Here is a 17,230-nt window from a genome sequence, read left to right on the forward strand (position 1 = left end):
ATTAGCAATCCACATCCTTTTCAACTTCTGGTGACTGAGTTAGTTAATAAGGTGACTGGAAAGGAATGGCTCTACTTTTACTGCTTTGATATAAAAATCCCTTAAATTGTGAAGTCAGAAAAATTAATTTCTTCCCAGTCCAGTGCCTAAACCTGAGCATGGCCCTATAATGCCTTTAAGAAACTGGGGATAAACACAAGCATCCTGCGCGTACCGAGGAGACACCCTCCCGCCCCCGGAGCCGCACAGAAGGCACTTCATACAATGTCCTCAGCAGGGTGGTGGAAGGGGTGTGTGCCCAGGGTGGAGAACTGGTGCCAGTTCCGCAGGAAGCCCCGATTGTACTGGCCTGTGTCCACGATGAGCCCGCAGAGCAGCCGGCGCCCCGTCTTTTGTCGAAGGGCCTGCTGCACTTCCCTCTCCGTCACGTTGTAGCTGATGTTTATCAGCTGGATCAGGAAGATGTAGGCCATGCCCCCCATGATGATCACAGAGTACCACACGCAGGTGAAGCACAGAGCTGAGCTGGGAGCAGGAAAAGGCAGGTCAGGGCGGCCAACACTTCACATTCAGAGAGCTCTCCCCATGGTAACATTTTACACACGTAGTACTTACTCCTAAGCATGCTCGCCCCTTCCCTGATTACCCCACTTGGAAGATACTTTTCTCTCCTCGGAGTGCCAATAACCTGCTTCACTTATGACTCTTAACATGTTCTATCTTATAATTACTGGTGCCTCCTTTTCTAGGATGTGATACTAGAACAGCAGGGACTGTTTTGTGTGTTCCGTGTCCCCCACACAGCCAACAGTGTCTGACACAACCGCAGTCAAGATCTGTTTGTTGCATGAATAATTCCTAAATTGTTCTTAACGCAGAAGAAAACGGAGGTGCCGTGAGATTGCTGTAAACGTCCTCAAGGGAGCTGTGGGTGGGAACCAAGGGGAAGTGCTAAGGTTGCACATCCCGTTCTTTTCCGTACAAGGCTGACGACCACAGGTAAGAGGACGGCTCCCAGCACCTGCAGCCCTTTCCTTGTCAGCTCTGAAGGAGCACCATCACATTTCAAATCCCGCTTTCTAAAACCAAACAGGATCACACAGGACAAGCAAGCTGCTTCCAGCGCATTAATAAGATTGTGAGGAGAGCTGCCGATTAACATCTGCCAAGTGATTATTTTCAAACATCTGCACGTGAGTTAGCAGGAAATTCATTCAGGATATTCACCTGTTAAGCTGAAAGGGACCTCAGGGATGATTAAATCGCCCCAAAGATGAGGAAAACTGAGGCCCAGTGAGGAGACGTGAATCGTGGGTCCATAGCACTGAGAACACAGTAGCAGGACTATGTTCCTCATTTCATTTACGGGGCCCACAGAAAGCCTAGAAAACTCGTGCTTACCAACATACAGACACAACGAGCCCCAAGGGCCTCTGCTTTCTTCTCGCTCTTTGTTTTCAAGACACTCCCTGCTTTGTCCACATAGCACCCCTGTGCAGGCCCTTGTCTGTACCAGTCTGTGGACAGATCTCCCCCTCGCCACTGCAGAGCTAGACATTCGTGGGCATTAGAACAGATGGGCCCTCCTCCGCAGGTTAATTTCCTCTCTTTTCTCTGTGTTGAGACCCTTGATAGGTTGTGAAATCCTTCGGTGGCTATTCCTCTTAGTGGGTTGTGATAAATGTCCTAAAGCAGAGCTTTCGGGGACGGGGTGGGCAGGGGATTGGGCCAAAACTAAAAACTTCCCACTTCTACAGCATGGAGATCATCACACTGTGTAAACGGGCCCCAACCTAAAAACACTGGAGGAAATTCTGACCTAGATACCACAATAATCAGGAGTAGTGATTTAAAAAAAAAAAAGTAGAACAGGAAAAAAATCAATGGAGGTTAAATAGAAAAGAAAGGTTACAGAGATTGTAAGCATTTCACGAAAGGGTCAGAAGCAGTCAATTAAGACTGGGCTACAAAGCACCAGAAAACAGCAATAAAGTGAGAATTTCCCCGATAAAGAGCGACAAAAGAGACTACATCCATACCCAGAGACTGCTACTTTAGTTATCATTTCAGTTTCACTGTGGCTACCTTGGGCATGCTAGTGGTCGTTTGACTCTGAAGTCCCCGAGTAAGCCTAGTTCTACTTGTAGAGCACTGGTTCCTCACTTTTTAAGGTCAACGTTCCTTGTAACATCACCCAGAAAAATGCACGTATCCACTGCACAACTGTGTGTTGGCAATTTCAGGGATACCCAGCATCCCCAGAACCTGTCCTGTGTTTCGGGTGAGAACCCCTAACCTAGCAGTGAATCACAGCCCCGAACATTCATTGCAAATCCACTCCCTCTTCCGTGGGGCCCTGTATGGGGTATCCATGTCTCACCTGTAATTTGCATAAACTCCAGGGCAATAGAAGAGAGCTGTGAAGACACTTCTATCTGTACAAATGGTGTCCAAGGTCAGCGTTATCCCATACACCGAGGTGAGCAGGAAGATCAAAAGGGCAAGCATAAATGCTTGATGATTTGATTCTCCGACACAGCTATTTATCCTCCAAACAGCACAGAGGGGAAGAAAGCAAACATGTTTTTAAAAGTTCTCTAATAGCTCAATAAACAAGAAAGCTTTTAAAACAGAGATAGTGTGAATTTCAGTTATTAAAAAATAAGTTCTCTTGTTTTTCAATTTTAGGGAATTAAAAACTTGTCTGCTGAGAGATGTAGTCTTATATTCTCCACTCTTTGCAAAGTGAAATCATATCATTAGCTTAAGGACAAGACTAAGTAAAAAAGCAGAACCTGGCTAACAAATCTTTCTAGACATTAATAAGTGAAGTCTGTTACCCAATGTTAAGAGAGTGAACACTGTAATCACCACCATAAGGATAGGATGGTATCAGAGTTATAAAAACTTAAAAATTCTAAATCAGAAGTATTATACAATGTGGGAAAACATATATTACATACACATATTAACAAAAGATCCCAAGAGGTTAGAAAAACAGTGTAGGGTAGAGAACTCAATAGTATGCGGACTACTTGTCAGGTACAGAGTTCCATGTCATGGCCATTTGCAGGGCAGGATGACAGGCACGCTGGGATGCTCCAGTGGGCAGAGATCTCACAGGCGAGGCTGTCAGGACCTCTGCACACCCGCGCTTGTAAATGGGCCACCACCCTGCACACACGCACACACACACCCAGGTATGCACGAGAATAAATGATGAAGACAGAGAAGAGGAAAACCTAAAAATGAAAATACCTGCTTACTCCTAAAGATAAAGCCCCAGAAAAAAGCTGTCCCTGTTCATGAGCCTTAAACTTAAGGTCTGCTCCTGTGTCCTCCAGGGCTGTCTGCACCCTCACCCTGTCCCATGTCCCCTTCTGAGGGGGAGAGTGTGACATGATCAGAATCCTAGATAAAAGGCATAATTCACTGAACATAATTGCCTCAAGAGCAAGTTGCAAACATGCTACTTACAGCATTAATATCTGAATTAATCACGCTCCTTTAGTTTAAGATTTATTCAGTAAAGCTGTAACATTTTCTTTAAAAGTTGCACCGCACATCTTACGGGTGTCCTCAGGTGTCCTCGTTTGTCACTGGCCAGCAAAGCGGTACCCAAAAAGCCCATTTCTGCACCACTAACCAAATAGGGAGTTATCTGGCAGGGCCTTAAGTCAATAATGTCAACTAGAAATCACTGGTAGCATCAAAATGATGACGGATACATGGTCAGAGGATAAGAGTCACCTAAAAGTACAGGAACACTTTCTTGAGCTCTGTGAGCACAGGGAGATGTGCCTAGACTATGTCTGATACATTCTTTTTAAAAAAGTCATTTAACTGTAGTACTTCTCTCTTAGAAAGGAGAAGATGAGGGGCAGCTCAAAAGAGAAAGTGGGGGAAAAAAAAACAAAACACCTTCAGGAAATGACTGAAAAGAACTAAATTTGTGAAGCTCAAAAAACTGATGACTAAGTGGGAACATCATAACAGCCCACAAATATCTCCAAGGTGTAAAGCTGGGAAGGAGAGAAATTTGAGGATAGCACAAAGGAAGAGCAAACCCGGCTAGAGAGTCTCACGTGAATGTACCCTCCGCAAGCCTCCAGATTTTTCCAACATACCAGACGCAGTGATGATCCATCCTCCTCACACAGACGCCGCAGATCCGGCAGTGCCACGCCCGGGCCGGCCGCAGCAGCCGGCACTTGGCGCACCAGTCCTCCTTCCCGGTGCTGGGGCTTCCGGCCGACGTCCTGGGGCAGCCCTTAGGCTCATCCTTGGGCGCGCGGTTGTTGAGACCGCCCGCTGGGTCTGCGCCGGGGTACCCTTTGGGCTTCTCCGGCCCTGTCCTGTTCAGGCATTCGGTTTGGCTGCCGCTTAGAGATCTGTCATCGTTTTCTGGGTTTCTGAGGTAGCCTGGATCCTTCTTGGCTCGGCACAAGGCTAAGAGTATGAGAAGTATCCCGCAGGTAAGCAGAGCCAGCTGAGTGGGCCCTACACGCCCCCTGGGGACCACCTCCTGCAGGAACACGTAGTACATGTAGCCCAGAGAGAACAGTCCGAGGCTCAGGAAAAACAGAGTCTGTTCTTTCCTTCTGTGAGTGAGGTAGTAGTACCACAGAGCCAGCACAGGGAGGGAGGTCAAAACCACCACCCCCAGGAGGAAATGCCACGAAGCCACTCGGAGGAAGACAGGCAGCAGGAAGAGTGGGGGAAGGAGGCTAACGTTAACTTTCCTGGCTCCCCTAAGCCACGGAATCCGGAGGCGGTCAGAGATCGTATCCATGATCCTTTCGTAGGTCTCGGGCTGCACGGACTTACACGTGATCCATCTGTTCAGAGAGAGCACAGAGAAGGCACCTCCGACGTGTTTGTTGAATTAAAAACCACTCAACACTGTAGGCCAGACAGCAGGATAAATGAAAAAAGATGCCAAAGACCAAGCATTCTACTTCCTTACTATTAAACATGAGCTCTTCAGATTCATGTATAATTTTTTAATACGAATGAGAAAATGTTTAGATATTTAACAGAACTATTTCTCCACGAAACAAATACACAGGAATACACACGTATTCCACATAAGTCCTGTTCAGACTGGGGTGGGCGTAGAGACATAAAAATCTCAAAAAAATTCACAATCTAGTTGTGAAGACAACATGGGAACTCGAGAAATATTAGATAAGTGACAAAGTAGCAAAATCACCCAATGACCTATTACAGTCAAACACAGTAAGGTGTGCTCAGAGGAGAGGACACACTTCTGGGTGGAGTCATCGCGGGGGTCTTTGTGGGAAAAGAGGGATTTGTGCTCGACCTTGACAGCTGGCTAGTATTCCTGTGGGTGGAGAGGAAGGCAAGGAGGCGTTCCAGGGGAGAGATGCGTGTGCAGCACAAAACCTTTCCTGGGCCAGGGGAGTAAACAAGTTCAGTAGAGCAGGGGGCTGCATAAGGAAGCGTGGAGGTCAAACTAGTACAAGTCAAATGACTGAGCTTGGTGGACAGGTAGTATTGTTGACTTTTTTGCATACTTAGGCTATTATGGAAAGGAACAGTTTAAGGAAGGATAACATTGGTTTTAGAAAGTTTCCACCATCTGTGTTCTCCCCACATTATGCTTCCCATGTGATGATTTTTACATATATAATTATTTAGAAAATGGATAAAACCCAGGTTATTACTGTTTAGCACAAAATTTTTTCAGTGATGTTAGAAATCATCTCTTTGGATAGTTAATTTCCATCACTTGGGATAATGGTGAAAATAAAAGCCAGATACAACAGCATCAGTCAGGACTGTGTTGCTGCTCATGCTGAAAACAGCCAGTCCAGGGGAGTAACATGCCTTCTGGCTGGATTTCCTCCCCAGAAACAAGGGGTGAAACCGATTCCGAGAGCAGGAAAATGATTTTTCAACCCTCAAGGCCCTGTGTGGCCAAGTGCAATCCAGTCCCAAGATGTCAGTCTCTGAATGCTGAGACCACTGAGAATTGTAGGAACTTTCTGAACTAATGTGTTCATTTTAAACTTACAGATTCTCCTGGCCTGCATTTTATTTTTTTTTTAATGTGTTTAACTTGCCTACTATCCCTTTACCTGCCTCTTCTCTCTGTCACCTCCTCCCTTTAAATGAGAAATAATAATGTCCTAGTAAACTGAGCTGAACAGACAGTTGTGCACTACTGAGTAATAATTCATCTTTATAAAGTCCTCACACTTGACATAAAAGACAACTTTCAGTTGGAGATAAGTGGAAATAGAATGAAGAGCAAATTCTAGTGTTCTGGATGGCTAAGCTGAAAGTATACATGGTGGTTCTCAAAAGGGCCGGAGGGACCAGCATCAAGAAACACACAGCTCTTACCTATCACACCCTTCATCCAGATCTTGGCAATCACACAAACAAGCAGCCACGTGGTTCTTTTCCCCATTTCGATCTAGGTACTCGCAGCAGCACAGGGGCTCCAGTTCAGGTTCTTCCGCTTTGTTTTTCTTCGCTGGCTTCATACTGCCCTTCTTGGTCATGATTTCCACCTGTCACCATGAGGCATAAGAAGCCCTCAGGAAGTAAAGTGGAAAGAACACAACTCACATCTTGTAAGCACATCCAAGCCTATCCCTGATTAACCACCAATGCCTGAGAAATCAAAAATGAGAAGAGGGGGAGGTGGTCCCCTTTTCATCAGGCTTTACTGGCTCGGCTTGGCCAGACACAGAGCTCTATGGCTCTAGGGGCTCCAAGCGCCTTCAACGCCAGGTCCCCATCCAGGACAGGCGCCGCCTGGGCGCTAGCCGTTCCCATGACGACAGCCTACTACGCGGCCCGGGACAGCCGGGGCAAGGGTGGCTGCACTCACCTGCGGGTGCAGGCTGGGGAGGGCCGGGCTGTCCCCGCCCAAAGCCAGGGTGCGGGTGGAAACACCCTCGGTGCTGCGGGCGGAGACAAAGCGTGTATCCGCTGGGGCCGACTACCCGGCTCCGGAGAGACCACCCAGCGTCCGGGCAGCGCTCAGGGTCGCCGTCCAGACCCACTTCTCCGCCGCGAGGTGGGCGCGCCTCTCCCTCCCCCGCCAATCGTGAGGACATGGGTGGGCCGAGAACACCACCCAGCCCGAAGAATGACCTTGGGAGGGAAGTTACCTGCGCTCCCGGGCCGAGGTGCGGCTGCAGTCAAAGAGGCCGAGTCGGAGAGAAGGGTCGGCTCCTCCCGAGGCGCGGACGCGTCTGCCGATCTCTGCTCCACGGGGCTCCCGGCGCGATGACTGGAGTCTCAGGGACCCCGGCTCCGTTCTCCGCCGCGCCCTCTCCGCCGCCGCCCACCTGTGACCACAGCCGGCCGCCGCTGGAGCGGTGCGCCCGCCTCCCGTGGTGCCCCCCGCCAACCCCCGCCGCCCCCCGGCCGGCCGGCCTGAGCGCGGCAGGTCCGCGAGCTTCCGGGTGCCCCGCCCCCGGCGGCGGGCATCCCCCGCCCGCACGTGCGGAGCCCTCCGGCGAGGCCCCTCCCCTGGCCCGCGGCCCTACCGCCCGGGGAAGCGGAGGAGCGAAGGCCGGGCTCCCGCAGCGGATCCAGGCGGTTGGGCGCCGGGCTGATCCCGCACCTCCACCCCGCCCCGCCCCAGAGGCGGCCGCCCGGACCCCGCCCGGCCCCGCGGGCGTCTGCGGGCGGCGCGTGGGCAGGGCAGCCTCCCGAGCCTTCGGGTCGGCGAAGGCGGAAATACGGGAAACCTGGACGCCTGAGAGTTTCCTAAATACGTGAGACCCGTGGGTCGGCAGGTCTTCGTTCAGACGCCAGCAACAGGCGTTGGGGGAGATCTCCACGGCAAAATGTTACCGACGTACCGCCCCCAAATTCGCTAACCTTCTCTTAAAGGCCCGGGTCACTGTCCCTGATCTGTTAATTATCCAACTTGTTCATTTTCATGATTTCTGGCCAGCAGTCTCTACATGAGACCAGCAGGCCTATCTAGTACTCTTGCTCCAGAAAGCTGCATATTTGAAATGAAACTGCCCTAAGATGAGAGATGAGAGTCCTCTTTGGGTTTCACTTTTGCACAAAATGTTTTTTTAAAGGGTGTAGGCCCATGTTTCTGTTTTCACAGAAACAGTCTTTCTAGTTTGGGGAGGGTTTGACCGAAAAAGAAGAAAAACAACTCAGAGATTTGGGGTTTTATTGATATTCAATTTACATAGGCTCAAATACAATTAATTGAATGCATACATATTTAGTCGTAATTTATAAAGCAACTTAACTTTGGTAACTTTCTTTGAGGTATTTTATGAAGTACAGGTTTTAAAGTAATATCACAAAAATACTCAGCTTGTCAGTGACCATTTTTGTGAAATTAACAGAGAACGAGGTTTCAAGTTTACAATCCAGTCACTGTTGCTCAGTCAGACACATCATAAATCCTTATCAAAAAACCTCCAGGTAGGTACACTGGTATCCCAAGGTAGGTTAGCTGAGATTCGCCCAGAGAAACCCGTTTTTCCTCTAATCCAGTCAATAATTTCATTCTCTATGGGCATCTCGAAAATGACTTTAGCAATCCCATGTGGCTTGGGTGACTCTGGGCAAAAAAGAGACATCTAACTAAAGGCAGTTGTTATTCAAGCAGTAAGAATATATACAAATTATTCTGCACTGTCCTTCTCTTGTTCCGGAGACATCACTTGTATTGAGACACATACGCCTAAAAACTTTTAATGAAGAGCCAAAGCTCATGTCTGATTTACAACTTGTCAGTGCATTATCATTGGGAGATAATGCCCCCCAAAGTCTTTCTTAAAGAGCTGAAGTTTGTGTCTGGCTTACAACTGACTGAAAGCCACACATGTGAATGAGCAAATGAAGCCATACGTGGCTACTGAAAAGTAGTCCACAAATTATAATATTTTCAACCAGATGGCTCATTTCCACCATGAAAGTTTGCTAAGCTGAAGCCAAGCTTAGTTCAAGTATTCATTTGATCTGTCACTAAAACGCCCAGATTTTAACATAATCTTCTATTTTTTAAAACTCAGAGCATGGTTCTTCGTTTTGAGAGATGGTATACTACATGTTTCCTTTTCCAAAATTGACTCTTCTGCCATATGATGTATGAAGAGGCAAGATAATCTCACCTCTGAGAGCCACCTGAAGAAACACCTATTTCTTTCATAAAGATACCATATGGCTGAGGAACCTTTCAGATAATAATCATCAACATGTAGATTCAAAAGGTTTGACTACTGAATATACATGCTAAATAAATGAAGACATTGTATTGATAATATTTACAGTACAAGAATCTATAAATGTTATAATAGATTCCTTAAAACTGATCCTTCAAAGTTAGTAATGATTTAGAGATTTCTTCTTATATTGTCTTCTTTATCCTCTTGAATGTATCTCAACTGTGAAAGCAGCCTATTGGACACATACTGATTCTGTGCTAACAGATAAACTTAAAGCGTCAAACTTCAAACCTCACTATGAAAATGAGGCCATACCACTCAGTTCAGAATGTCTCATTTTCTTTTTGTATCATAGAAATTCAAATCCACAGTATATTTCACGCTTCACTGGAGAAATTCACAGCTTAGAATTATGTATAAGCAATGAAAGGATGGATACCTAAGGCCATCAGAGACTAATTCTCCAATAAATGTTATTAAAAAGAATGTTCATATTAGAAGTACAAATAATGAGAAAATATGGAAATGTTCCTATGACAATTCAAATCCTTCACCCTCTAGTTTTCTTCAAGACGTTTTCTTTTGGTTCCACATATCTCTATAATTTTGGTCCTTAAGATCACTAGCTTTGGACAGCCATGCCTGTCTTGTTCTTATTTAGTAGATCAAAGGTTCTCTGAAGCATAATGAGTGAGCTCTTCAACTGCAAAGAAAAATTTTCAAAATCAGATTGTTTAAATTTTTCTGATTACTTGTATGCCAAAAGTTTGCATTTAATAAAATTCTGTCTATACTGATGCCCAAATAAAAGACTAACTATAAAACACTTGATTCCTTCGGTTATCTGTCAGTGTGATTGCTAGCGTTCTTTTCATTTGCTGTAGTATTGCACTTCTTCTACAACGTACTACTGTGTGCTTTACCTCCCAATAAGTCTATTCATCAAATGATCCAAAGTGAAGGGCTTGTTTTCTGAAATGGTTTCTGAACCTACAGTGGTCTCCCTACCATCCCCTAAACAACTCAAGTTCCACTCAAGGCCTTTGCTTGCTATTATGCTCATGTTCATCTTCACCTATCTAAAACTTACCCGTCCCCAATGTTTCCATGCAGTTTTCCCTAATCATCCTGCCTCTAAACTCCTAAAGCTTTACTACTTACTTGACGCTTAATTTTGTACTTTTTTTTTATAGTCTTTAACAATACACATGGACATCTGACTTCTCTAATAAAATTGTAGACAACCCGAGAGCAAGAATTATGTCTTACATATGGACACCAAGGGGGGGAAACTGCGGTGGGGTGGGGGTGGTGGTGTGCTGAATTGGGCGATTGGGACTGACATGTATACACTGATGTGTATAAAATTTATGACTAATAAGAACCTGCAGTATAAAAAAACAAACAAAACAAAAACAAAAAAAAGAATTACGTCTTATTCTTTTTTGTATTCATTCATTCGTTCATTCATTCAACAAATATTTTTTGCTTACCTGTTACATGCTGGGCACTGTGCTAAATACTGGGTATACAATGGTGAACCAAATAGGCACTGTCCCTGCCTTCATGGAGCTTACAGACTAGTGAGGGACTCAGAACTAAAACGAATAATTACACAGATAAATATATACTTACACACTGTATGAAGTTTTTCACTTGAACAACTGGAGGATAGTAGTATCATTTTTTGAAATTAGGTCAACTAGAGGAGAACTAGGTTTGGCTCAAGATGAAAACTTAATTCTGTTCTGGACATGATCAGTTTGGGATGCCTGTTAGCCTCGAGGTAAAGACGCCAAGTCAGCAAGTGGCTGTATGAATCTGGACTCAGGGAAGAGGTCAAGGTGAGAGACATGCTTTGGGAGCCATTGGCGCATGAGGTATTCCAAGTTAGGGGAGCAGCTAAGATCACCTAGAGGGCAGTAAAGGAGAAGGGAAGAGAATCTAACACAAAAGCCTGCAGCACTGGGCAAGGACGAGGTCAGGTAGCGGAGATGGTTTTAACCAGCAAAAAGCAGTTTTACATTATGCTAAGTAGAAGCCAGGCATCAAAGACCGTATATTATATGATTCCATTTATATGAAATGTCCATAATAGGCAAACCCATAGAAATAGAAAGTAGATTAGTGATTTCCAGGAGCTGAGAGAGTGAGGGATGGGAATGACTGCTCATGGGTACAGGGCTTCTTTGGGGGATGATAAAATGTTCTGGGGGCTTCCCAGGTAGCACAGTGGTTGAAAGTCCGCCTGCCGATGCAGGGGACACGGGTTTGTGCCCCGGTCCGGAAGATCCCACATGCCGCGGAGCGGCTGGGCCCGTGAGCCATGGCCGCTGAGCCTGAGCGTCCGGAGCCTGTGCTCCGCAACGGGAGAGGCCACAACAGTGAAAGGCCCATGTACCACAAAAAAATTAAAAAAATTTAAAAAAGCTCTGGAATTAGATAGTGGCGATGGTGGGATAACCTTGTGAATACACTAAAAATTCTTTAAAAGGTGAATTTTATGGTATGTGAATTATATCACAATAAAGCTGTGTTTTTTTCCATGGTTCCAAAAAAGGGAAGATTAGATACATTTCAAGAAAGGAATGGTCAGCTTTGTCAAATGCTGGCACTGTAAGATGAAAACTTAAAAAAAAAAAAAAGAAAGGAAAAAAAAAACAGGTGTATTAACTTTAAAAGCCAGAGGTCACTGGGGAGCTTAGCTTGAGCAGTATCAGTGGAAGATATGGGGGAAGAAATCAAGGCAGTGTGAGCTGAAGAGTGAGTGAGCGGATTAAATACAGGCATCCAATTTTGCACCCTCCTGAAACACCACCAAAAGCACGGTAAAGGGATTTTTTTTAAGACATAAGTCCACAAGGACGGAGGAAAACAGAAAAGGTGACAAGAGCAACACAACTTTGGAAACTGGATAGCGGATGGATTACTTGTCAGCCCTGAAAACGCTGAATCCTAAGCTAACAGTAGGGAAAGCTGAGAACCAGCCAAATGTACCCTGAAGAATCCTCTAAAGCCTCAGGAATTGACAGGCATCTCTGGAAATGGGAATAAAGAGGAAGGGACTGAAATAAGGATTGGATGAACTTTTGGACATGTGGCCTCTCATACTACCTGGGCAGAAGCCTAAAGTCCTATTTTCTGGAGAGGATAAAAAAGAGGGTCTCTGGCAGTCTGGCCAGGAGGACACCAACACATCGTTAAAGATAGCAGTACCATACCAAAAATGGGGATTATACCAAAACGTGTATACCGCACGTTGAGATCATCCCTTTGCCCTGCCCTCCTCAATCTCTCTACTCTCACTCACCTAAAATGCTGGCAGCCAGCCCTTAGTCCTTCAGGGAGGAGACCGGAAGAGTCTTCTCTGTGGAAACTGACCAAGAGAAAAGACCTAAAGATACTGACATCAGGATTTCTTAGCCAACGGCCCAGCCAGATCTACCAAGAAGTTCAGGGTAGACCAGCCCAACCCACACGATAAGAACTTTGGATCCATACAAGCAGACAGCAAAGGACTATAGACATCTAAAGAAATCCTCTAACCCTAAGGATAGAAATCAAAACAGGGGGAAAGGACCTTGCTGGAATGTGGGTATGCAAGAAGAAGAAAAAAAAATTTTTTTTAATTATCAGTAATATGGTCAGAGAGAAAGATATTATGGCCACTTAAAAAGTTCACAATGCCATTAAAAAAGAAAATTCAGAGAAATGGCAGCTCTTTGAAATTAAAAACTTGTTAGCAAAAACTGAAAAACTCAGTAAAAGAATCTGAAGATTAAGTTGAGGAAATATCTGAGGAAGTAGAACAAAAAGGCAAAAAGATGGAAGCTGGAAAGAAAAGGTAAGGTTAGACAACCTGTCCAACAGAAGGCAGACACCTGATTACAGGTGCTATAGAAAGTCAGGGGAGAGAAGGTGGAGGAGAGAAAATCATTAGCCAGATAGCTCAGTATATCCCAGGACGAAAGGGCACCAGTTTCCAGACCAAAGGATCAGGAATCTGACAGCCTCAGAATTCTCAGTAGTAACACTGGAAGCCAAAAGGCAATGGAGCAATGCCTTCAACGTTCTGAAGGAACCTTATTTCCAAACTAGAATTCTATCCCCAGCCAAACAATTAATCAAAGAGGAAGGACAGAATAAAAAATTTCAGACAGGTGAAGTCTTAAAATATTTACCTCCATACCATCTTTCTCAGGAAGCTACTAGAGGATATGCTCCATTAAAAGGAGGGAGGAAACCAAGAAAGCAGAAAACATGGGATATGGGAAACAGGAGCCCCAAGATGATAGCTGTGCACCTGCAGAGAGGGCCACTGACCCTGCCTGGAGCCCGTCAGAGGCTCCATGGATTGAAAACCTGAGGTGACCGAAGATGATGAGAGGAGACAGAGCATCAGGGCATGAAACACTTATAAACAATACGATAAAATAATCAACTGTAATAAGAAGACAATTTCAGGGGTAAGAAAAAGTAGCCACAGTTCATTCTATGGCTCAGCTCAGAACAGTAAACTTAGTCAAAACAAAGCCAACACTGAATACTGTAACCAAAATGACAACTTCCTTTGGAGGATGGGGGAATTAGAAATGGGAGCATGAAGAGGTGAAAGAAAACAAAATCCCAGTATCCATAACAGGAAGTCAAAAGATAATGTCTAAAACTGAAAAATCAAGAAGTATCACCACATGCTTGTTGTTTACAAATATGAAGGTAAACACCAGAAGAATAAACCAAGAGAGTTAGATTGTAGTCTCTGGGAAAGAAATGGAGAAGAGGATACCAGGATTGCTATTTTTCTGAAACAACCCTGTAGAACAAGTTAACTCTTCCTGTGAACGAGTGACTTTGGTGAAAACAAACCCTCAAAAAAGTGAAGGAGTTATAAAGGATAAAATAGTGACAGCCAGAGTAGGCAACTCCGAGACTGCCTGACTGTGAAAGGGAGGAGAGCGATAGATGAGCAGATAGAGAAGGATGTGGATGACGTGGGTTTTCTAATGTAGGAGATAAGAGAGCAGGGTAGGTGCTGATGGTAAAGATCCAGCTGAATGAGGGAGTCTGAAGATGGGGAAGCTAGAGGGGTGGATGGAGTCTCCTGCCAACTCGTGCTGGGACTTATGTCCCACAGGCAGAGCGATGCTTCTAATGGAGTGCAGAACAGGATGGGTGCAGCAACGGGAAGGTCTGTAGATCTGGTTATAGAAGGAGAGGGAGGGTCTCTTTTCTCCTTGAGGCATGGTCATGAGTTCAGAGTCAGCAGAAAATGAGTGGAGAGGATGAGAAGAAAAATGAGAATATGATCTACCCCTTGCTGAGGGGGAGGAGAAAGTTACTAACTGCAGGCACTGTGCATCTGAAGAGTGCCTAGTGGAAGCACCTTTAGTGCCCCACATGATATTCTAAGAAATGCTCAATAATTGAATCTTCTAAAAAACAAACCAATGCATAGAAGAAAAGGATGGAAGCAAATAAAACAAAATGTTAAAAGTGATTATGTCTGAATGCTAGTAGGTTCTCTTCTATTCTCTATTTTTCAATTTTGAAAAGTACACATGTATTATATTATAATGGAAGTATTAGTCTTCATTTTTCAAAGGGAATCCTAAGTTTTGGTTCATAGAACCGAGCAGCACACATTGATGACACCATGTTCAAGAGATAACGCTTATAGCAAAACACCAAAACAACCTAAATGTTCATTCTTCAATGGAGAACTGGTAAAATAATTATGCCACATATGTACAGTTGAATTCTATGCAGCTGTTAAAAGAAGAGGATATGGAAGTATCTCCATGACACATGGTTAATAGATAAAAACAAAATAATAAGCAGGTTAATAGATTAAAAACAAAATAATGAGCATGGTTAATAGATAAAACAAAATAAAAAGAGCTGATATTGAGCATGAAATTTTATATAGAAGGACCAATAAGAAGAACGAGGTATATGTATACAAGCTGATAGGGAAACATCTTCAAAGTATATTACTAATTGAAAAAAGAGGGTATGCAACGGTAATTACAGTACATTCCCATTTTGTTAAAAACAAAAAGTACAAGTGACTATAAAATGTATAATCCAGAAACTGGCAAGGGTAGATGCCTCTAGGAGGGGGATTTCTTCAAATAATGGTACAGTGTATATTCTCTCACAACCAGAGGAGCAGATGATTCACTGGGATGGCTACTAAGTAACGTGGTACACAGAGGTACTGACCTGTTCCAGCATCACGATGGAGTCCCGGAGCATTCCTTTTAAGCGATGGGCCTGATCTTTGCTCTTTTGAATATTTTCTGCTCTTGACACCATATCAGAGGCTAAACTGAAAGAAAAATACCGTCTTAAAGATCAAGGGAATAGCTTCTAGGCTTTCGTCTCTAGAAATCATCAGTGCCCTATAAATTTGCAAATAAAACAAAAAAGTAAACAAAAAAGTTTATGACTAGAGAATAGTTGGCAGACCAAAATCTCTAAAATTGGAATTAAGTTTCCTGCAGCAAAGGAATTATTGACATAATAGGTTGCGAGGGAAGAAGACTTACTTTACAGATTTCTCTTCCTGGAGGTGAAGACGGTAAAAGGACTGAGCAGCATACTCTATCTTTGACAGCTTCAGAAACAGAGTCACATTCAATAAAACCAGCAACAGCAAACTAGGCAGAGCAAATCAGACCTGGTTAATCCACTATTACTCAGACCTAAAGCGTTGCTAGTGCAGAATAGACACACAAAACCTTCAAAAATGTATATTATCCAGACTAGTTTCCAATTATTGTTATTATTTAAATCAATTACCCCTATTTTATTGTATGAAATACTTACTTGTAAGTATTCAGTGGATGTTGAGGGAATAGTTAGAAGGTAACTAGTGACAATAAAGTCCCCAAATAAGCAGGTTGGGATTGTCCCTGACGTCTCTTCTCTGCTAGGAATCCCAGCCAATATGGATGTGCGACCACCGGCTTAGAAATCTACCATGTTAGCTTTCAAGATCTATTTTTGGGTGCTTTTGTCTTAAGCAATTATACGTACATAATACTGCACTTCAGAAAGGAAATGAAGATCAATATGGATTTGATCTTAGATAGATCATGATGTACCTCTTATTCTCAGCAGAAGCCAAAACAAATTCACATTCACAAAATCACCATTCAGCAAAAATTTCTTCTAGTTCAACTTAGACAAAATTTCAAATCCCAAACATACATTAATTGGATCATATATAAAACGTTACCTGCTAAATAAACTTACTCTGTTGGTTCTCACAATAGTATTTCAAGTGAATGAACGTATCTTATTACACATACATGCAAATACATAGGTGGCATCATATCTCTCTGATTTTTTCTGTTAAAATATTGACTTGCCCTTAAAAATACATCGTATTCACTTTTACCCATCCAGAAGATTATTCTTGAATGAAAACTAAGGTAGTAGCAAGAAAATCAAATCTATTAAATTATTGTGTCACTGAAATGGGGTATAGATCAACATTTCAACATCTGACTGTAAATCTTCTACAAAGTAATACAAAAGATCACAGATAATATTTACTATTCAAAATTGTCACAGCAAACCAATGGAAGCAGAATATGAAAACCTTTTATAAAACTCAAAGGCACAACAAACATTTTGTATGTTCTGAAATCTATAATTAGAAAAAACAGCTGATATAAGAACTTCATTCCAAAATCCAGAGTGTATCATCCAGTTAGAACTAATTCAATTAAATGTGATGGACTACCTCAAGATCCAAGTACAGCCATGGAGATAACAGTAGTCTAAATAACACTGGCTGAGTAGATTCCAGTAGAACACTCTGAGATTCAGACTAATTGCCCCAGTATTTCTCACCCTACAATCCTCAGATTATTTGCATCAGAATAACCTGCATGTGTTTTATTTATTTTTTTTTCATTTTATTTTTTATTTTATTTTTTTTAACATCTTTATTGGAGTATAACTGTTTTACAATGGTGTGTTAGTCTCTGCTTTACAACAAAGTGAATCAGTTATACATATACATATGTTCCCATATCTCTTCC

At 43.6% G+C, this 17,230-nt stretch overlaps 2 protein-coding genes across 2 annotated transcripts in view; both read right to left on the minus strand.

The window, feature by feature from the left end:
- Positions 1-161: 161 nt before the first annotated feature.
- ZDHHC23 (zinc finger DHHC-type palmitoyltransferase 23) lies at positions 162-7,222 on the minus strand. The gene is made up of 5 exons (XM_028487759.2): positions 7,146-7,222; positions 6,370-6,539; positions 4,128-4,838; positions 2,381-2,548; positions 162-525 (listed from the first exon to the last, which is right to left on the minus strand). The coding sequence occupies exons 2-5, from the start codon at positions 6,528-6,530 to the stop codon at positions 258-260; spliced, it is 1,308 nt and encodes a 435-aa protein (XP_028343560.1). The 5' UTR covers positions 6,531-6,539; positions 7,146-7,222; the 3' UTR covers positions 162-257.
- Positions 7,223-8,175: 953 nt separating this feature from the next.
- Positions 8,176-17,230, minus strand: part of GRAMD1C (GRAM domain containing 1C) — a 105,911-nt gene continuing 96,856 nt past the window's right edge. Inside the window, exons 15-17 of the mRNA XM_028493448.2 lie at positions 15,728-15,838; positions 15,402-15,507; positions 8,176-9,882 (exon numbers count right to left, since the gene is read on the minus strand). Coding sequence (XP_028349249.1) covers positions 9,802-9,882; positions 15,402-15,507; positions 15,728-15,838 — 298 coding nt within the window. The 3' untranslated portion in view covers positions 8,176-9,801. The remainder of the gene's footprint in view (positions 9,883-15,401; positions 15,508-15,727; positions 15,839-17,230) is intronic.

Source organism: Physeter macrocephalus, chromosome 1 (genome assembly GCF_002837175.3).
Source record: "Physeter macrocephalus isolate SW-GA chromosome 1, ASM283717v5, whole genome shotgun sequence".
In the NCBI taxonomy this organism is placed as follows: Eukaryota; Metazoa; Chordata; class Mammalia; order Artiodactyla; family Physeteridae; genus Physeter; species Physeter macrocephalus.